Raw genomic sequence first — 23,373 nt, 5'->3', positions numbered from 1 at the left:
GAAGTTATCTGATGTGTTAATTGCATACAAGTTTTTTTTTTAAAGAGGAGGCATTCAGCAAGCACTATGGAACAGTTAGTAGTAATAACACAAAAGGCATCAATCTTAAGATGTCAAGAATACAGAGAATCCATTGATTGGGCATATTAAGTGGAAAAACAGCTAATGCCACTAAGAAATCACGTGGCATCAAGGCCATTAACAAAGAAACGTCCAGGAGATCACAATTACGGACTCTACTACGGAGATTTTATGTAGTTGAAGCAGCCCAAGTTTCCCAGCATTTCTGTTCTGTTAATCACAACGATCACCATGTACACCACATAAACTGACAGTACATGTATTGCAATGGAGACATCTCTGTGTGCACCTAAACATGTACCAAAGATTACTAAAAATATTTTCTTATATTACAATGAAATACGTCTGTGTACACTTAAACATTGATAAAAGACTACCAAAAACAGATTCTTTATCAAGATACTGGTTTATTTAAATTAAAATACAAGGGTAAAACAAGATAACAAATGAACAAACTGAAATAAACTCTTCTACCTCTCCTACCTTCATTAAAAGGTTTCCGTGTCCCTCTAAGTCTTTGGCTGGTTCTCTTACCCACAATTCACAAAAACAGTGCCACAAGAACTGACACATTTTATGCTCACTTACTTTTCTCTAGTCACGCTACCTCTTTGCCAGGTCAAGCATTTGCTCAAGCTTATCTTTGTAGTCCAAACTGGGCCAGGTAATGTAGGAGAGGATACCTTATACCCCAGCCTAGGATTATTTCCAGATCAATTCCTAGAAGAACTTTTAGGGTGAAAAATGCCCTAGAAAATCCCCTCAGACATTCCTCTGAGAGCCAAGGTCTGTTTGCATCTCTAAGATGCAATATCTATTTTAAGAGTTAGGCTCCCTTAATGGTTCTGAAATTCTTGGAGATTTTTTTTGACAGTTCAGTTTTCTCCAGTCCCCCCAAGTCCATCATTGGATTGGATCATCAAGTGATCAGAGTGGGGACCAGTTTTAGGTGTTCAGACATACCAGGAACCACATTATGAACTTCTAGCCTGAGGTCTCTTTAGTCCAATGGGAAACTAATTCCAGACTTCAATGGAAGGATAAAACTGATATGATCTAGAAGCAATTGCAGAAATAGAGGAAACTACTACCACAAAAAGGCAATATAGATGTAACTGGAAATTTTAGCTATTAAGCTGGTGGCACATTATATGACTTCTATTCAGAGAAGATGTCAAAGTTGCTGCTTTTGTTTCCTGACTACGTCACATTACACAATTAGAAATCATATGACACGACGAATGACACAACACAGCGATGACTTCACATTTCCAAAGTATTGCTTTTTTTCTGACCACCAATAATATGCTGCACAAATGTTATACAGGTATAGTGCAGGGGTCCTCAATCCCAGTCCTGGAGTGCCGCAGTGGCTGCAGGTTTTTGTTCTGACCTGGTTGCTTAATTAGAAAGCAATTCTTGCCAATAAAGCACTAACAAGCTATGAAATTAAATTAACTCTGCTATGTCAGGTCATTCTCATATCCTAGATTTTCTTTCCCTTTCTATCATGCAAATGATTTGAAGGCTAAAATGGGCGAGTAATTCTCAGTCCTTCACTTTTTTCTCTTCATTTTTCTTCCAAGTATTTAATTAAACCCAATAGTGCAGATAAATACACACAGGTGTAAATTTAAATAAGCTAAATGGAGAAATGCTGCTCTCTCTTGTCATTTGCATGTTATTGATAATAAGGAGCAATTAAAATAGCTGTTTAAGACAAAATTAAGCAATAAGTGCTCAAAATCACTGAAGTGAAGCAGAAGTGTTACTTTAGCAATAAGTGCTTTTTATTAAGCAACTGGGTTGGAGCAAAAACCTGCAGCCACTGCGGCTCTCCAGGACCGTGATTGAGGACCCCTGGTATAGTAACTACAGCAAAAGTCTCATTCCTTTTCTTCCCGTTCTATCTTGGTGCATAAAAGAATGAGACATCAGACAGACGGGCCTCACTTCCGTTTGGGGAGGTCCAAAACACCAACAGTCCTCATTTATCATAGCATAAATTATATGCATTGTACCTGTACTTCCAGTTGAGCACTCATTGCTTCTCAACTGTTGCACACACACAGCCTGCCAATATGGCCTAAGACAAAATAAAACATATTTAATTTATTCCTGGCAAGAAAATTTAAAATGATATACTGCATATATACAGTAACTGTATGATATTTCAGACATCAATGTTCCTCCCTTTTAAAGGAATTAGTTGATAGGTAAAAACAAAAAGAACGAAGAATAAGCCAAAACAAATTTGAGCACAACTCAACCATCACCTTAAGACTATAAATGAAATGGCTATTAAGAATATTCACAAATTACACCTTTGCACATTAATAAAATTGAGATGGTGAGAGAGCTGAGTCTGTTGGTCTAACCAGGTCTACAAACCACAGTTAGTATTCAGTGTGTTCTTAAAATCTACTCAAACAGAAAACAGATTATTGTCAAGAGAATGGCACATTAAGGGTTTTGAATGTCTGGAGTTCAGACTTCAAGGCATCTTTTTGCTATTTGGGTATTGGCACTATTGTGTTTGATATTGTGTTATACTGTATATTATATTGTCTTATTTGAGAATTTGGATTTAATATTCAATCATGTAATCAATCCATTAGTAGGTGGCCTCATAATACAAAGTATATACTAAAACAAATACTTTCTACATGTTAATATGCAAAACAAAGTTCTCAAGCAACTAACATATACCTAAACTTTAAGAGAAGCTTCTGTTCCTTATTAGAAAAACACTTTAAGTTTAGCTTTTATTCAAAGTTTGAACAGAACACCTGAACTAAATAACTTTACACTCAGGTTTTGTTGCAGTGTAAATAAACACCATAAGCATACATTTGATAAGCCATTAAAATATCTGGAATAACCTCTGTATTCTGTTTTGACGGGATCCATATTCTTGCCAAATTTATGATAATTTTAGCAAGTACCTGTTGTAAAGGAATTCTATGTGAGGTCCTGCATTTGTGACAACAGAGGGCCAAGAAAATGGTTTGATTGATGTTGGGGGTGGTAAGGGGTAAGTTTATAGGGAATGTTCCACTTTTCTTAATTTTAAGAGTACGGAAATACATATAGGGAGATGGGATAAGTCTTAGGAGTTCACAATCCAATTGGTCGCAATGGGGCGGCCTGACATGGTTCAATGTTGGGTACTGTATAATAGTACGCAGGCCTCTGTCAAGTTGCTCAGTTTAATATGCATTAGGGTTCAGGACCATAAGGATATCTGAGGCAGTCAGGAAAAATTCAAGGAGGACAGCCCCAGGAGTTTTAGAGGAAATTCCTACTCCTGAAAATGGTCCAGGAAAACAATGTGGAAGCAGTTCTTGGGTAAGGCTGAAACACTTCTTCAGTCATACCGCTAATGTGCTTGGAGATGGGAGGTGAGCTATTGACAAGAATTCGACTGGTGGGAGGAAAAAGACAGTCAGGGTGTTGAGTCATTGACCACACACCCAGCATAGCAGTCAGTTACTGCAGATATTAATACTTTTGTTATTTTTATTTTTCTTGTAATTTGTGTTCTCCATGTTAACCTTCCTTGATTTTCCTATCTGATCTTCTTGGTTGACATTTGTATTCAGAACACTTTTGTGGAAGTTCTTTTTAAAATAACCGTTGAGATCACTATTTTAATTTTACAATAATAATGCTATTTACATATTACAACAGGCTTGAGAGGGCCTAGCATATGAGCAGCTCACTTTTTAGTGCCAGACTAAATTAACTAGGGAGATTTAGGCTATGAAGCCAGGATAATTTGCATAACACAGTTAAGAAATACATTAGTTTGTGCCAATCAACATACAGATAAATTGTACTAGTAACAATCAGACCTCTGGTCCTCAGAGAAAGGCAGTTCATATGCTTCTCACTTAACACAGCACCTCAGGTCACTCCACCAAAGTTGCTGCAATACCCATCACTGCCATCGCTGTGGCTCCTTTCCTGATAGACATACTGTGCACTTACAGTGCTTGCACAGTAATTTGGTGTGCTCCTCAATCAATCAATCAATCAACATTTATTTATATAGCACATATTCATACAAAAAAAAATGTAGCTCAAAGTGCTTTACAAAATGAATAGAGAAATAGAAGACACAATAAAAGATAAACATAAGTCTACATTAATTAACATAGAATAAGAGTAAGGTCCGATGGCCAGGGTGGACAGAAAAAACAAAAAAAAACTCCAAATGCTGGAGAAAAAATAAAATCTGTAGGGTTCCAGACCAAGAGACCGCCCAGTCCCTCTGGGCAATCTACCTAACATTAGTCAAACAGTCCTCTTTGTATTTAGGGTTTTCATGGAAGGACCTGATGATGATGGTCACGTAGACTTCTGGCTTTCAGTCCATCAATGTTGGTGCCTCATGATGCTTTGAGTAGGTGGTGGTGGCGCAGGCCGCCACCACAAAGAAACCGGAAAAAGAAACAGAAGAGAGAATAGGGGTCAGTATGGATTTTGGAGCCACTGTGAATAATTATTATGAAGAATTGAACATACAGAGTATCAGTATTAAGTTAAAGTGAAGTTATAAAAAGGCCATGTTAAAGTACTGTGTTTTCAGCAGTGTTTTAAAGTGCTCTACTGTATTAGCCTGGCGAATTCCTATTGGCAGGCTATTCCAGATTTTGGGTGCATAACAGCAGAAGGCCGCCTCACCACTTCTTTTAAGTTTAGCTTTTGGAATTATAAGGAGACACTCATTTGAGGATCTAAGGTTACGATTTGGAATATAAGGTGTCAGGCATTCCGATATATAAGATGGAGCGAGATTATTTAAGGCTTTATAAACCATAAGCAGTATTTTAAAGTCAATCCTGAATGACACAGGCAACCAGTGTAGTGACATCAAAACTGGAGAAGTGTGTTCGGATTTTCTTTTCCTAGTTAGGATTCTAGCAGCTGCATTCTGCACTCGTTACAAATGATTTATGTCTTTTTTGGGTAGTCCTGAGAGGAGTGCGTTACAGTAATCTAGTCTACTGAAAACAAAAGCGTGAATTAATTTCTCAGCATCTTTCAATGATATAAGAGGTCTAACTTTAACTATGTTTCTTAAGTGAAAAAATGCTGTCCTAGTGGTCTGATGAATATGCGATTTAAAATTCAGATTACAGTCAACGGTTACTCCTAAATTTTTTACTTCCGTCTTAACTTTTAATCCTAGTGCGTTAAGTTTATTTCTGATAACCTCGCTGAATCCATTATTGCCAATTACCAAAATTTCAGTTTTCTCTTTATTTAGTTTGAGAAAATTACTATTCATTCATTCAGAAATACCAGTAAGACATTGTGTTAGTGTATCGAAAGAGTCGGAGTCATCAGGTGCTATTGATAAGTACAGCTGTGTGTCATCAGCATAGCTGTGGTAGCTCACGTTGTAACCTGAGATAATCTGACCTAACGGAAGCATGTAGATTGAGAATAACAGCGGACCCAGGATAGAGCCTTGTGGAACACCATATCGGATATCATGTGTCTTTGAGATTTGATTACCACAACTCACAAAGAATTTTCTCCCTGCCAGGTAGGATTCAAACCAATGTAAGACACTGCCAGAGAGGCCCACCCATTGACTAAGGCGATTTCTAAGAATATTATGATCAATGGTGTCAAATGCAGCACTCTGATCTAAGAGGATGAGAACAGATAAATGGCCTCTGTCTGCATTTACCCGGAAGTCATTTACTACTTTAACGAGTGCAGTTTCTGTACTGTGATTTGTTCTGAAGCCTGACTGAAATTTATCAAGAATAGCATGTTTATTGAGGTGGTCATTTAACTGCATAATGACTGCCTTCTCTAGAATTTTACTTAAGAAGGGTAGGTTAGAAATGGGTCTAAAATTTTCAAAGGCAGAGGGGTCAAGATTATGTTTCTTAAGAAGGGGTTTAACTACAGCAGTCTTAAGACAGTCTGGAAAGACCCCCGTATCTAATGACGAATTAACTATGTCCAGAATATTGTCAATTAGAACGCCTGATATTTCTTTGAAAAACCTGGTTGGTATTGGGTCAAGGACGCAGGTGGAGGGTTTCAGTTGAGATGCTCCTGGAAGGCATCAAAGTGCATAAGGAAAAATCGAATGTAATATCATATACCACATTACAAGCACATAGACCTATCCTGCTCAAGATGAAGAAACTCAACCCACCACCTATAACTCGCAAGCGACATTCTATATTATCTCAAATTTTATGTCAGAGGATATGTCCATATCTTTATTGAAACATGGCAAGAATTCAGTACTGTTATATTAGAATATGCATGCTGGATCTGTAATTGACTCCCTAATGTTTTTAATCGTTGTATCATTTCTAAAGAAGAAAACAAATGAAAGACAGATGGGCTTATTTGTTTTATTGGTGTCATTTTTCTTTTTCTCTTGGTTGGGGGTTCAGACATATTATGCTTTTCTTTCTTTTTTCCTTTGCTTTTATTGTATTTAAATAAAAGTGAATGGTTGTATCTTGTATGAAATTATTACAGTATATATTTGATTATTAGAATGCAATTGTAATATTATGGTTTTCAAAAATAAAATATAAAAAAAACATGGAAACCTAAAATCATAGTCAAAATTTAGAGCTTTTTAAGCCAGAACAATGTACAAAGAATGTGCATGTTTTTTTCCAATCTCAGATAAATTAGTGCTAAAAAAAGGCATTTCTTAAAAAGCTATATCGATGATGTCACCATTGCAACATCCCATTGAATTGTGGGAAACGTAACCTAGGTAACAAACTACTGGAAATCCACCCAGTAGCAGTGCCCATTGCCAATACAAAATGTTGTTAAAGGATAATGTAAAAAATAATGATTTTTAATAAAGTTGAAGGGTGAAATACAAACTGCGGAAATTGATTCTAAAAAGACGCTGTAAATGACAACAAATATACAACGTGAAGATTTGTGGCACAACAGGTGAAACCCAGCTAATTTAAGATGTTGAAATAAATTTTTCAGAAAATAAATCAGCAACTGATGACATTGCGATACATCTTTCCAGAGGCAGGTCCATCAACCTGGTGGTGGCTCTTTTAAGATGGCTTCTTGCAGAAAGGCGAGTTTAGGTCACTGGAGCCAGAAGTGATGGTACTGCTCCTCATGCCAGTTGATCATCCATTCTGAAGGCAAAGAAAAGGAGTGCATTAGGTGACAGTGTCATGCCTGCACCCAGGGTGGAATTACCATCAAATGAGCATGTATGACAACACCCAGAAGACCAAAATCACTTTAGAAATGCACACAAACAAATATAGAAGAATCAAAATTACAATACCCATTTGTTGATAATGCTATGCTCTGTTTTTACAAAACCGAGTAGACTTCACTCCCTAGGCTTATAAGACCTTTACCACTGCAATTTTACTTACCTAACGACCCACTTTCAACTGCTGCTTTATTCAAGTCAGGCTTTATGTTACAAATTATTTATCAGATTATAGAAAACACAGCAATGAAAGGTATATCTTTACTAATTCATGCTTTGATTCCCAGAAATTGATAGTTTCCCTTTATTTTCACAGATCATTTTATCCAAGATATGCTCTAAAGAAATAGCTTTGTTAATAACAAATATACACTGAGCATTTAAACTGACTGGCACAATAATTTGAAGAATAATGAATTGATGGTCTCAAGATTCTAATCAGCTACTGAATGGCATAACTGAGGATGTGTATCAGAATTCTGGCCTCACGTCAAGTTTAGAAACATTATTCCACAATGCCAACCAGCTGAGGCAAATAAGTTCTATTTAGGGTAAATCAAAAGTTTCATAGGAGAATTATAGGGTAGTAATTCATTAGGAAAATAAATAGAAAATTTAACTGGTTTTGAAAGAGCATCAGCTGCTTGCATACTGAGGCAATTGTTAGGGGTAAACACAATAAATTGTGCTGGAAAAAACTGGTACCATCGAATTAACAGAACAGTTTTGCTAAACTGGGCACATTTGAAAACAAAGTATTATATCTTTGATCTGGGAAGTATAATAAGTAATGTAACATAATATTCTTAAACTTGATTAAACCAGTTTTGGGCTGCTGGGGACCTTAGCCTATCCTGGCAGCACCTTGGACAGGGTGCCAATCCATCAAGAGACATGCCAGTTAATAGACAGACCAAAATTCATGGCAAAAGTGTGGATTTATTTATTAATAGTTGGCTTTTATTTCATTGTCATTTCTGGCAGAATAAATGGAGGATAAAAGTGAACAGCACGTTCCATTTAATTAGAATGCAATTAGTGAGATGGTACACACCTGCTGATCATGTAACCCATGTAACCAGGGTGAGCTCATCCCACAGAAGCAATGTGGAGCTGCTGCCATGTGACCTCACCTCTGGCAAGGCAAAAAAGGAGCTCAGGTGCGAAGCCAGATGGGTAACAGGTCTGTGTGGGGCTGATCTGCAAATGTTAGACATTGGCAATGGATAGAGGCCCTTGAGAAGTTACATAAATAAGATTGAAAAATTACTGCCAGATATGGTCAGAATCATCTCTACATGCAGCATAGACTCTGGAAGCAGGCATCTTGCTTGAGGGAAGTCTCTCTTTATCTCTCCTACCTCGAATCTAGCCAAGAAAGAGTCCATGGGAAGTCATGGAGATTCTCCTCCTGCTCTATGATATACAGCTGGAGTTTGATTATTGAGAGGAAAACTGTTGTTTGTGTGTGTTCACAGTGTTTAGCTTTTCTAGATTCAGTGTATTCTGTGCTTCTGTTCACACTTTGGCTATTTTGATAGACTTGAATGCTCACCGGGGGAATAATTAGCACATCTGCAGGATCTGGGATTAGGAAGAAGGGTCTGTCTGACCTTGCTCCAAAATTATAATTGAAGTTCAGTGTTATTTATGGATTTTCATTAAAACGCAATGTAACAGTGTCTTGAATAAGACACCATAACAAGCAGTCCCAGCAGGACTCAAAGTGATTTAGCCAGTGCTAAACCATACTGTACACTCCACTGTACCCACCAACAAGAGATTTAGCTACTAACTATTAAGTTAATAAGTTACTGATTTTGTTTAAAATGACCATAAGTCTCTTCTAAGATAATGCCTTGCCTTCTTTCCTGTTCCTAATGTTCATGGAGAGTGTATCAAGGTGTAACCACAACTTTGGATTGAGGGTTGCATCTCTCTTGATTGGAAATAATGTGGTCTTCCTCGTCTCATCTTAATGTGAACTCTGGCACACAATGGAGCGTTTTGGAAAGTATGCTGTGGTTGTGATGAGAATTAGTGGATTAATTCCTGCAATCATGATCCTACCTTAGAAAAGAGTGGCTTGTTTCTTCTTTAAAATCTTTAGAATACAGCAATTTAAGGGTGGCACAATACCTTTAGAGTTACAGTAGTTTGGCAGTCTACTTCATGACAATCAATGAACTTGGATATAAGTTCTGTACATCAGTTAGGCCAAACCCAAATTTCTCCAATGCAGTAAAGAGGTTGTTCCATTCAACCATTCAAATGATTTTTCTGCATCTACCGATAATAATATCTCCGGGGTGTTAGACTTTGTGGGTGAATATATTGCACTAAACAGGTATCAAAGATTGGAAACTAAGTGTCTGCCTTTAATAATCCAGTTTGGTCTTGTGATATTACTGAAGGCAGCACTTTCTCAATCCTCCTAGCTAGGACTTTGGAGAGTATTTTAACATCATTATTCAGAAGTGACATTGGTCTGTATGATGCACATTGTAATAAGTCCTTATTTTGCTTAGGAAAGATGGTCATTAATGCTTGGCAAAACGTTTGAGGTAGAATTTTATTGGCTCTAGCTTCCGTAAATGTTGCTAATAAAAGGAGAGCTAATTTAATTGAGATTGGGGGATTGGTTTGTGTGTGGGCTGAACACACACTGAGGAGGTGCGGTCTGATCAGCTGCTGTCTTTCTCCTGCTGCTGCCAAGCTGCATGTTCTACTTTATCGCACTGCATGTTGATCATTTAAACGGCTTAACAGCAGCTGTCCTTTTGTCTCACTGTCTTGTCACTCATGAGGTTAAAGTGTCTCTCACGGGATGTCAAATCATCTTCCGAGAAGATCATGTATTTGGCAGGGTAATCAGGGCCTACTGCTTTCCCACTCTGAAGTGAGTTTATAGCGTCTAGTAATTCTAAGAGAACCAAAGGTTTATCCAATTCCTCTGCAGTGAGGGTATTTAGTGTGGTATCTGTAATGTATCTATAAATGCATTAGATTGTGTCTTGTCTTCTTTAAACTGAGTAGAATATAAGGACTTACAGTGTCTCTAAATGTGTGCATTTTGTTTTTATGGTTAATGATTTTGTCTCCGTCTATGTTGGTAATTGCTTGCGGATTTGTTGAGCTAAGATCTTATTAGCCTTCTCTCCATGTTCATAGTAGTGATGTCTTGATTTAAAAATGAGTTGTTCTGTTTCTTTAGGTGTCAAGAGGTCGAGTTCTCTATGCAGAGCCTGTCTTTTCCTATGAAGTGCCTCATTCAGACACCTGGCATGTTCTTGATTTATTCTGGTAATTTCATTGAATAGCTCTGATACCTTCTTGGATTCCGATATATTTTTGTGGAAAAGATATGAAATAATCTTTCCTCTTAAGAAAGCCTTCAGAGTTTCCCAGAGTATTCCTGCAGAAACCTCTGAGGATAAATTTGTCTCTAAAAAAATGGATTTGCTTGGATATGAATTCTGTACAGTTGGGCCAAACCCAAATTTCTCTAATGTAGTAAAGAGGTAGTTCCATTTAACCATATCAAATGCTTTTGACAATCAATGAACTTAAACTTCATATATTGAAAGTCATCACCCACTCTGCCCCTCCTTGAACTGTCACCTTATCGTGGTGGAGGGGTTTGCGCGTCCCAATGATCCTAGGAGCTATGTTGTCCGGGGCTTTATGCCCCTGGTAGGGCCACCCTAGGCAAACTGGTCCTAGGTGAGGGATGAGACAAAGAGTGGTTCAATAAACCTCTGATGAAGAATAAAAACTTTGGACGACGTTTTCCCTTGCCCAGACGCGGGTCACCGGGGCCCCCTCTGGAGCCAGGCCTGGAGGTGGGGCTCGATGGCGAGCGCCTGGTGGCGGGCCTGCACCCATGGGGCTCGGCGGGCACAGCCCAAGAGGTAGCGTGGGTCCTCCTCCCCATGGGCTCACCACCTATGGGAGGGGCCAAGGAGGTTGGGTGCAGTGTGAGTTGGGTGGTGGCGAGGCGGGACCTTGGCGGTCTGATCCTCGGCTACAGAAACTGGCTTTTGGGACGTGGAATGTCACCTCTCTGAAGGGGAAGGAGCCTGAGCTAGTGCACAAGGTCGAGAGGTTCCTGCTAGATATAGTCGGACTCACCTCGACGCACAGCTTGGACTCTGGAACCAATCTCCTTGAGAGGGGCTGGACTCTCTACCACTCTGGAGTTGCCCCCGGTGAGAGGCCGAGCAGGTGTGGGCATACTTATTGCCCCCACTGGAGCCTGTGCATTGGGGTTTACCCCGTGGGCGAGAGGGTGGCCTCCCTCCGCCGGGTGGGGAAGGGTCCTGACTGTTGTTTGTGCGTATGCACCAACAGCAGTTTGGAGTATCCACCCTTTTGGAGTCTCTGGAGGGGTTGCTAGAGGGCATACCTTCTGGGATTCCCTCGTTTTGCTGGGAGACTTCAATGCTCACGTGGGCAATGACAGTGAGACCTGGAAGGGCGTGATTGGGAGGAATGGCCCCGCCCATCTGAACCTGCGCGGTGTTTTGTTATTGGACTTCTGTGCTCGCACATGGATTGTCCATAACGAACACCATGTTCAAGCATAAGGGTGTTCATATGTGCACTTGGCACCAGGACACCCTAGGCCTCAGGTCGATGATCGACTTTGTGGTCGTGTCGTGGACTTGCGCCATATGTCTTGGACACTCGGGTGAAGAGAGGGGCGGAGCTGTCAACTGATCACCACCTGGTGGTGAGTTGGCTTCGATGGTGGGGAAGATGCAGACCTGGTAGGCCCAAAAGTGTTGTGAGGGTCTGCTGGGAACGGCTGGCAGAGTCCCCTGTCAGAAGTAGCTTCAACTCCCACCTCCGGCAGAACTTCAACCACGTCCCGAGGGAGGTGGGGACATTGAGTCCGAATGGGCCATGTTCCGTGCCTCTATTGTTGAGGCGGCTGACCGAGCTGTGGCCGCAAGGTGGTCGGTGCCTGTCGTGGCGGCAATCCCGAACCCGTTGGTGGACACCGGTGAGGGATGCCGTCAAGCTGAAGAAGGAGTCCTATAGGACTTTTTGTCCTGTGGGTCTCTGGAGGCAGCTGATAGGTACCGCAGGCCAAGCGGAACGCGGCTTCGTTGTTGCTGAGGCAAAACTCGGGCATGGGAGGAGTTTGGAGAGCCATGGAGAACGACTTTGGACGGCTTCGAGGAGATTCTGGTCCACCGTCCGGCGTCTCAGGAGGGAAGCAGTGCAGTGTCAACACCGTATATGGTGGGGATGGTGCGCTGCTGACCTCACTTCGGGGCGTTAGGGTCGGTGGGAGGAGTACTTGAAGACCTCCTCAATCCCACTAACATGCCTTCCAATGAGGAAGCAGAGCCTGGGGACTCTGAGGTGGGCTCTCCCATCTCTGGGACTGAAGTCACCGAGGTGGTCAAAAAACTCCTTGGTGTCAGGGCCCGGGGTGGATGAGATACGCCCGAGTTCCTTAAGGCTCTGGATGTTGTAGGACTGTCTTGGTTGACACGTCTCTGCAACATCGCATGGACATCGGGACAGTGCCTCTGGATTGGCAGACCGGGGTGGTGGTCCCCTCTTTAAAAGGGGACGGAGGGTGTGTTCCAACTATAGAGGGATCACACTCCTCAGCCTCCCTGGAAAAGTCTATTCGGGGTTCTGGAGAGGAGGGTCCGTCGGATAGTCAACCTCGGATTCAGGAGGAACAGTGTGGTTTTAGTCCTGGTCGCGAACAGTGGACCAGCTCTTCACCCTTAGCAGAGTCCTGGAGGGTGCATGGGAGTTTGCCCGACCGGTCTACATGTGTTTTGTGGACTTGGAAAAGGCATTCGACCGTGTCCCTCGGGAATCCTGTGGGGGTGCTCGGGAGTATGGGGTACCGGACCCCTGATAAGAGCTGTTCGGTCTCTGTACAACCGTGTCAGAGCTTGGTCCGCATTGCCGCAGTAAGTCGAGCCCGTTTCCAGTGAGAGTTGGACTCCGCCAGGGCTGCCCTTTGTCACCATTCTGTTCATAACTTTTATGGACAGAATTTCTAAGCGCAGCCAGGGTGTTGAAGGGGTCCGGTTTGGTGGACTCAGGATTGGGTCCCTGCTTTTTGCAGATGATGTTGTTCTGTTTGCTTCATCAGGCCGTGATCTTCAGCTCTCTGGATCGGTTCGCAGCTGAGTGTGAAGCGGCTGGGATGAGAATCAGCACCTCCAAATCCGAGAGCATGGTCCTCAGCCGGAAAAGGGTGGAGTGCCCTCTCAGGGTTGGAGAAGAGATCCTGCCCCAAGTGGAGGAGTTCAAGTATCTCGGGGTCTTGTTCACGAGTGAGGGAAGAATGGAGCGTGAGATCGACAGGCGGATCGGTGCGGCATCCGCAGTGATGCGGGCTCTGCATCGGTCTGTCGTGGTGAAAAAGGAGCTGAGCCGTAAGGCAAAGCTCTCAATTTACCAGTCGATCTACGCTCCTACCCTCACCTATGGTCATGAGCTATGGGTAGTGACCGAAAGAACGAGATCGCTAATACAAGCAGCTGAAATGAGTTTCCTCCGCAGGGTGTCTGGGCTTTCCCTTAAAGATAGGGTGAGAAGCTCAGTCATCCGGGAGGGGCTCAGAGTAGAGCCGCTGCTCCTCCGCATCGAGAGGAGTCAGATGAGGTGGCTCGGGCATCTGATCCGGATGCCTTCTGGACGCCTCCCTGGTGAGGTGTTCCGGGCACGTCCAACCGGGAGGAGGCCCCGGGGAAGACCCAGGACACACTGGAGGGACTATGTCTCCCGGCTGGCCTGGGAGCCTTTGGGATTCTCCCGGAAGAGCTGGAAGAAGTGGCCGGGAGAGGGAAGTCTGGGCCTCTGCTTAAGCTGCTGCCCCCGCGACCCGACCTCGGATAAGCGGAAGAGGATGGATGGATGGATGGATGGATCGCCCCCTCTGAAAATGTTCAGCTTTTCATGCCTTAAAGCCCTAAGAGAAACACATAAAATCTGGTTATATTTACAAATGACATGTTGTAGCACCCAAGTGAAAAAGAATGTCCTCTATAAGTCATTTTGGGATTTGGTCCAAAGCAGTGACTCAAATACACTCACCTTCCTGTCATTCAGCCACTGTATGGTTGCTTTGGTGATGTTATTTGTGCCTTTGTTGTGGTACAAATCTTCCAATTTTCAACTTTCTGGCTGAGGTGCTGCACATTTTCTTCAGGAATCTGGCAACCACCATGGCTTCTTCAAAAGCCACAGTCCTTAATAAAGAGGAACTTCCCCATTAAGGATAGTACTGCCAGTGTGCCCTACTCTAAGAATTGTGTTAATTGAAGAGTGAGATGTGTTACATTTGAGAGATGTATTGTTATGCATTCCACCCAAAAGTTTTGAATTTGATCTTATTTAACATTTTGCCACAGAATATTTAAGATGCCTTTGTGGGGACCTGGCTGGGACGCCCCTTCGCTATATGTTCAGGGGGAGTAGCCATGGACTATGCAATACCTCCACCTGGATGCTAGATGACATCCCCCCTGGGTTGGAGTAGTGCCTCTGTTTCCTGCAGGGCTCCATGAGAATTGGAGTTTGGTGCAGCCCTGTTGGGTCCTGCAGGCGCCGCCAGGGGGTGCTGCAGCTGGGACTCCTGAGCCCTTATGGGCAGTGTATTTCCACACCCGGAAGTGCAGCCGGAACTTGGCAGTCAACCACTTGGAGCACTTCTGGGTGAACTATTAAAGGGGCCAGCAACCAAGGCCAGAGTCGGGAGGAGGAGCACAAGGTGGCATAGGAGGAGTGGTGGAAGAAGAAGAGTGTGGTGTGCTTTATTTGGTGTACTTGGGACTGTGTTGTGCCTGTGGGGGTCACGGGGAAGACGTACCCCACAGGTGAAGAAAAATAAAACGTTTCTTTTTTTTTTACGTGCCTCCGGTGTGAGTCTGTGTCAGGTCAGGTGCCTATATAGCACCTTTTGTTACACCTTTAAACAAAATACAAACAAAATTCGCTGTGACTTTTTTAATGGGTGGATTATTTCTCTTCATATCCTCACAAACGGGCCAGATGTGTGCAGTATTTGGTACACTGTTGTCACTTGCGCAGTGAACAGTCTTTTCCATAAAGGCCTGTATCTTCTTCAGAGATGCCATCAATCCCTTGGTATCTTCTGTCTTCTTCTTGCTTGGTCATCTAGTTTGGCAGGATGGTCTGAGCAATGCAAGATCTGGTTGGTGCCTTATGCCTTCCACTTCTTCAGTAGTCTTGGTTGTGCCCCATGGAATACTAAAAGCCATTTCATACAATCTCTTCACTTGTGCAATTCTAAACCTCTATTTTAAAAATTCTTTTGAAAGTAGCTTTCCACGTGTATTGGATTAATCTATGTTGGATTCTTTGGCTTGAAAAGAACTTTCAAATAGTGGAATTCTCTAGAAATAGCTGCTTTTATTTTGTACAAGTCAACGCCATCACAGATGATCACAGTTGGGAGCCAATTAGTTTATGGTGTGATCTGTAAGGTGATTGGCTATACCTGATCAAGATTAGCAGTCAGGCAGTGTGGCATAGTTTATTAAAGTGCTGCCTTCAAAGCCTGAGGCTGTGGGTTCAAATCCTTCTGTTGACACTGTGTGTCTATTACCAAGTCACTTCACCTGCCTGTATTTTGCCTTGGAAAAGGCAAAAGAAATGTAACTAATTGTATCTCAAATGTTGTAAGTCATCTTGGATAATGGTGTCAGTCAGATAACAAAGGACAATTTTAAGGGGTTTCATTTATACAAACAAAGGCATTTTAATGTAATTTTGCAGAGCATTTTACAATTATATATTTTCACTTGGCTAATGTGGGTGACTGTATATACTGTAAATAAAAATAAACAAGCCTAATTTAGATTGTTTTGATTTTCAGAGTGTTACACAACAAGACGTTCAAAATTTGGAAGGCTGTGTTAATTTTCTATACTTACTGTAAGTATTTCTCATAGTCTAAGTCACATCTACAATAATTGTTCCTGCCTTCTCTCTAGGCATTCAATGGAGCAACATCTACTCCTCTCAGATTAAAGGAGAAGTCCATACTTTGGGCTGGTTGTTTTGGCTCATTCTCATTGATTCGATTTTGTATGCTGCTCTTGGCTGGTACTTTCGAAAATTATTTCCAGGTAAGAAAAAAAAGAAATCAGCCCATTTATTAAAAAATAAATTAAACTTTTTAATTAAAAGGTCCAGTTTTATTGCAGTTATTCATTTAGCCGCTTACACTTCCATATTGGGGCAGATTTATTTTATTTTTCTTAATTACAACATCACCGTTAAACAAAGGATAAAATTCAAGGTTCCTGTTACCCTGAGTTGGTTTGACAAAGGACTGGAATGGGCTTGGCAATGCTAAATCAAAATGGATGAACAACAACAACCCAATATGCAAGAATTAACTAACGGCAAATATACAAAGCAGTAAGTCATTTAATCAGAAGAATATGGTGTCACCAAAATAATCGTAAATATTTAAAAAACATGAATAAAAATTATGAATGCATTCATGGCAGTGGTTAACAGATGGTCACCTCTTCACATTACATTAGCTTGGATAAGTGATATTGTTAAAATGGACATGTTTTAAAACTACTCCTTTATATATTGATAAATCCTTCTTCTAAAATGTAACTACTGTAACTCACTTTTCTTAGAATACAAAGAGGCAATGGATTAAAAATCAGTATCAGAGATGTCTTGAGCAGAGGAGGGCAAGGCACTATATAACTTCAAATTCTGCTATTGTGCCACAAATACTGTAAGACTGCAGTGCAAAATTCTATGAGAGAAGAGAAAAGCAGAAAAGAATGGAGCCGTATCAGCTTACTTTAACTCCTTTTTATATGCAGTATGCTTTGCCTCAGTGCACCTCGCATTACTAATAACTTCTGGCAGCTGAGCAGGAATTTGGTGGATCAATTTTTGCTCACAATATGGTTCCATTGTAGAACACACTTCAAGTTTGAGACGCTACCAACAATTGCACCCATGCTTGGCAATCATCTTTACTAGCCCTCCTTAACTTACAATGTTTTAAATACATGGAGGTTTCTGTATTGATAATATATTTGAACCTTTGAATATTTAATCTTCCAGCAAACTATTTCTTCAATTATATGTGAGTAAAAAATATTAAAAGATACCTACTAGGCCTCCTTAATCTTTCTTCTTTATTTACAGTATAGTAGAAATTATATTCTCTTTTGCAATAATAAAGGTATAAGTAATATTTACACACCTTGCCACTCTATATCAACAATATGAGATATGAGTTAACTATCAAAAAGGTCACCCACAGGTGAATTAAGACAGAGTTGGGAAAACAATATTTCAATAAGAATTCCATATAAAGAATGGAAATCAGCTACTGGAAAGATGTACTCCTCATTAATCTGTGTAAAATATGGTGTGGTTCAGTTAAAAATCAAATCTCACTTGATTTCATAAAACTATAAACTGTACCCAGGCCAAGACCACAATTATGAGTTAAGTTGTCAGGCACCTACTTGATACAAATGTTTTGAGACTTTCCAACACTCAGACTGGGAAAAAACCCTTTATAAACTGTCAGACAGTACTGGAACAACACTATTATTCCTGATTCACTTACAGCAGGAGTAGAAGTAGTTCTGGGCATATCTCTTAACACAATTTACGGTACATCTTCATTAACCATGTAAATTACTAACCATTTCTATCCTCTCTTGTAATTCTCTACTAATATCTCTTGACCTACAGTGAAGGATCTGACTTCGTGTGCTATGATTTAGAGTTCCAAGCATGGCTGATGATGTGAGGCCTCTAAAAAACTCCACAAAAGGCAGGCCAAAACCTTCATGTGCCTCCCTAGAAAATGCTCACATGAGACCAGCTTGTCCCAGAAAACAGCCAGAGCAGGACCCAAAATGGGCAGCTGACCTTGAACGTCCAAAAAGACTATGATATATAAACATCTTACAAGAGAGATAAAAATAAAGAACTGCATGTCTAATATTGTGGTCATCAGCACAGGACCGCCACAGGGGACTGTGCTTTCTCCAGTCCTGTTCACCCTATATACATCGGGCTTCCAATACAGAGTCCTGCCACATGCAAAAAGTTTGCAGATGACACTGCTATCATGGGCTGCATCAGGAGTGGGCAGGAAGAAGAGTATAGGAAACTAATCAAGGACTTTGTTGAATGGTGCGACTCAAACCACCTACAACTGAACACCAGCAAAACCAAGGAGCTGGTGGTGGATTTTAGGAGGCCCAGGCCCCTCATGGACCCCGTGATCATCAGAGGAGACTGTGTGCAGAGGGTGCAGACCTATAAATACCTGGGAGTGCAGCTGGATGATAAACTGGACTGGATTGTCAATACTGATGCTCTGTGCAAGAGAGGACAGAGCCGAATATACTTCCTTAGAAGGCTGGCGTCCTTCAACATCTGCAATAAGATGCTGCAGATGTTCTATCAGACGGTTATGGCGAGTGCCTTCTTCTACGTGGTGGTGTGCTGGGGAGGCAGCATAAAGAAGAAGGACGCCTCACACCTGGACAAACTGGTGAGGAAGGCAGGCTCTATTTTAGGCACGGAGCTGGACAGTTTGACATCCGTGACAGAGTGACAGGCACTGAGCAGGCTCCTGTTAATCATGGAGAATCCACTGCATTCGCTGAACAGTATCATCTCCAAACAGAGGAGCAGCTTCAGCGACAGACTGCTGTCACTGTCCTTCTCCACTGACAGACTGAGGAGATCGTTCCTCCCCCACACTATGCGACTCTTCAATTCCACCCCGGAGTAAATGTTAACATTATACAAAGTTATTGTCTGTTAAACCTGCCTTGCACTCTCCACCCTGCATTTTTTAACTTGCACTGCATTTTTATCACTATTTATTTCCACTTGAGGATTAATAAAGTATCTATCTATCTATCTATCTATCTATCTATCTATCTATCTATCTATCTATCTATCTATCTATCTATCTAAAGACAATCCCAAAATATAATCTTTACATTTTGAGTTTTTGTTCACAGAAATTGGAAAAATGACTAAAATGATCAAAATAGTAAAAAGAATGTGCCTAAAAAAGCAATTCAAGCAACAAAAAGCAACAAATCCCAATACATAATCTGAAAACATAAACAGAAATGATCAGAAGATTTACACAAAAAACAATGCTTGCTATAAGATCATTCACACTAGAATGACTCCTTTCCTCTGGGCTACTTAATATGTCATAGGGAGGACCCTGCAGCAGTGATATCAGGGTGACCCCGCCTCCTGGAGCTCCACCCACAAAGAACAAGAACCAGAACTACATTTAAAGCAACAGAAATAATATATAGACATGAGAATTAGCTCCAAATAAACAAACAAAAGTTTCAGGCAACTTCAACCCGATACATCCATCCATCCACTTTCTAACCGCTGAATCCGAATAGGGTCATGGGGGTCTGCTGGAGCCAATCCCAGCCAACACAGGGCACAAGGCAGGAACCAATCCTGGGCAGGGTGCCAACCCACCGCAGAACCCGATACACAACACTGTGAATATTGTTTCTGTTATTACATTGTTGGATTGAATTCATTTAGAGAACTGAACTTCTCTCATGAGAAAAATCTCGTCTGGTTTTTTTTGTGTTTGATATCAGGTACATGGCAGGAACCTTATAGAAAATTATCAACACAGTACTGAAGTGCCTTACAACCTACTGCTCTGTTCTTAGCAAGGGGTTTTTGAAATTCTAGGGTAATCTCTCAGACAGGGTGATAAATAGGCAATCTAATGTTTTACACTTTTTTTTCCAGGAAAGAAATCTAACATTAAAATTAAAATCTTAAATGAATGATCAGTTACTAGTTTCTTAGGGAAACCATAAGATGCAAAAGGGTTCCTTAGCACTTTAAGTTTTACTAGATGTAGTAGAGTGCATGTGAGTAACTTCAGGCCACGAAACATATGCATCCGTCACTACTATAAATATCATTTTTTGGTCTAGTACAAAGCCTGCATTTATCCTTCCCTATAGACCATTTGCCCATTTCTAGTTATAAAGGGGAACTATAGCAGACATGCAACACTGCTGCTGATTAATGACAGCCTGACTCATTTCTTCTTCAATAAATTCATCTAGTGTGGCCCACCACAAAATACTTTTAGCTGGAGATTTCATTTTTACCATTTCTCAGTGACTTTCATCTAAATCTGATAGTAATCTGCCTTGCAGTTCCTTAGGCGCTACAACACGTACAACCCATAATATACAATCATCTTCAAAAGTTAGCTCAAATCTTTATTTATCAGTCTTAACACAGGATTTTTCTCATTTCTTTTTCAATATATCTGCCAGTGACAAGTAAATCATCGGGTAAAGTAACCTACACATAGAATCAGGCACCACATTCCTACTGTGTTTCACAGGTAGCCTAGATAATTCCTTGGCATTACCATGTTGTTCTCTTTTGTACTGAATTTCATATGTATATGATGCTAGAATTAGAGGACATCTTTGCAGCCTTGCAGGAGGTATAGCTGAAATGTCTACCATTGTAGAATTTTAAGAGGTTTATGATCATTCAGTAAAATAAACATTGTATCATAGAAGTACACATGGAAATTCATGACCCCAAATAATAGTCCAAATGTTTCTTTCTTCTGAGAGCATTTTTGTAAAATTTCTGTCAAGAATGCATAAGCAATAGTCCTCTCTGTTCTCTCATTCATATTATGAGGAACTACAGTACCCACTGCACCTGAGATGAATCACAATCCAGAATGAGTGGCAGCTCTGGGCTATAATGAACTGACACCTGACTCAACTATAACTGTTTCTTGTCATCTGTAAAAGAATATTGACATTTTGTCAGACCAAACAAATGAAGCATCTTTAATTAAAACCAAAATTATTTGAGGCCTTGAAAGGGACCAATAAACCAAGTCGGGTTCTGCCCAAGCATGATCAGAAATAAGACACACCTTAGACAAGTTATACCTCAAAATCTACTGGCCTGATTTGGCCTACACAGGCCTAAAAGAAGTTTTGGTTACAAAATACTTTAAATATCCTAAAATATCTCAATGGAATCTCCAATCTCCAAGGAAAGGAAGACCGTAAAAAAAAAACCTTTGGCTTGAGAAACAGTCATCAAAAGAATCTTTATACATTAACATTTTTATCGAAAGGTTGTTTCATAGGCAGACAGCAACAAACACATCCAAATCATAATCCAAACAATCAAAGGTCAAAATGGAAGCAATAAATTCACAAATACAGAAAATCAATATTAATAGAACCTCACTCTTTGAACTTCAGACAATCAATGAAATGCTAAGCAACTCACTTCCCAGCAGTGATATAAGGGTGGTCTTGCATCCTGAAGTTCCACCCACAAAAAACAAGGGATATCAAAGAACTATACATGGTAAATGGACACTGAATAAAATATATATATATATATATATATATATATATATATATATACTGTATATCAAAAATGACAAACACATGAAACATACTTATAGAAATTGAAAATTACACATACACCGTGGAAAAAAAACCCCAAAAAAACTAACAACGTGAAACATTACCCACGCTCTTGGGCGGGGAAATGAAGGGTATATTATAATTTATACCTTAATCAAGCTGAGTTTGAGTACAGTATTAGCTTATATTTAATTAATCATGAAATTCTGATGTTTCCATACAGTGTCACTGTATTAACATACTCCATTATGAGTGTGTATGTGTGTGTACATATACTGTATGTGAATGTGGCGTATGGTGAACTGCTATTCTATCCAGAGATGGTCCCTTCCTTTTATTTGATATTGCTGGGAGCCCACACTCTCAACACTTTTTAAAATGTCATGTATATTTTCTAGGTATATTAAATTAATAAATATTAACATTCATCCCTAAACACAAATTCTTCTTATTTCAACAGGAAAATACAGAACCAAAAAGCCATGGTATTTCTTATTCAGAGTAAAATTTTGGAGAAAAATTTTACAAAGTAAAGACAACCGAACTAGAAGCATCTTACCATCAAACATGTTCATCTGTCAGCAGTACCTGCAAGACCAAGGTCTGAATTCATCTTGCATTTTTGAGTAAATGTTAACGTTAACACTTATTTTGATAAGGAATTTGCAGTTTAGTGTACTACAACTTAATATATATGTAGATTTTCCTGATGCAGAACATGCATGACAGTAGATCCCCTTAAGCTTTGAATTTGATACTTCTTCCATGTTCTGAAGAAATCCCTTGCTTAATTAGGCTGCTTCTTCCTCGTTGGGAATTTAAATCAAACTTACAGTCACTTGCTTATCTGTTGTGTGCCATGTTCATTCAAGTAAGGAAATTAGAATAAGTAATATTTTATATTTGCTTATATGCTGATTTGACTTCAGAGTGGTTGGCCATTATTTACAGTATAACAAGTGAGAATGTTTAATGAAGATAATGTACTAATAATATTTGTTTTACACTTATTCCAGCGAGGAATTTAATTTAAAAATGTCCTATGATGAAGTAATGTGTAATGTGTTCTGTTAATATTTATAAAGAGCCCATTAGCAAATTAAAAAAGGACTAAGTATTTCAAACAGTTTTGTTATCAGGCATACATTTTGCTCTTTTAACAACCTTTTGAGAGTTTTTTATGTATTGTGTTAATGTATTTGATTAATTAAAAAGTCTGTTTTATTAGTATTTCATGATGTCAAATTAACTTCACATTAAGTGTTGGAAACCATTCGAGAGAATACATATCAGTTTACCTTTATATTCATTAGAAGTAGTTGGCTCCTTTTCCATACCCAGAGAATCTACGTATATAACATTTTGCATGAGGAGAAGAAAGATATCTTTAAAAATGATGGCTATATATGATTCCTTATGCAGGGGATTTAAAGATATTTTCCTACATAGGTTTAATGTAAACAGTCTTATTTTTACCACCATGGCATCCACGTGCTATTGCACTCTCCTACAGTTGTTGAGAGTTTTTAAAAAGTTTGCTGCCTCAGTTTTTATGATGGCAATTTGCATATA

At 40.2% G+C, this 23,373-nt stretch overlaps 1 protein-coding gene across 1 annotated transcript in view; it reads left to right on the top strand.

The window, feature by feature from the left end:
* Positions 1–23,373, top strand: part of LOC120515514 (ATP-binding cassette sub-family A member 13-like) — a 449,137-nt gene that overhangs the window by 78,771 nt on the left and 346,993 nt on the right. The window contains exons 18-19 of the mRNA XM_039736576.1: positions 16,315–16,449; positions 22,262–22,402. Coding sequence (XP_039592510.1) covers positions 16,315–16,449; positions 22,262–22,402 — 276 coding nt within the window. The remainder of the gene's footprint in view (positions 1–16,314; positions 16,450–22,261; positions 22,403–23,373) is intronic.

This window comes from Polypterus senegalus, chromosome 15 (genome assembly GCF_016835505.1).
Source record: "Polypterus senegalus isolate Bchr_013 chromosome 15, ASM1683550v1, whole genome shotgun sequence".
Taxonomy (NCBI): Eukaryota; Metazoa; Chordata; class Cladistia; order Polypteriformes; family Polypteridae; genus Polypterus; species Polypterus senegalus.
This window is presented reverse-complemented; position numbering and strand designations above follow the sequence as displayed.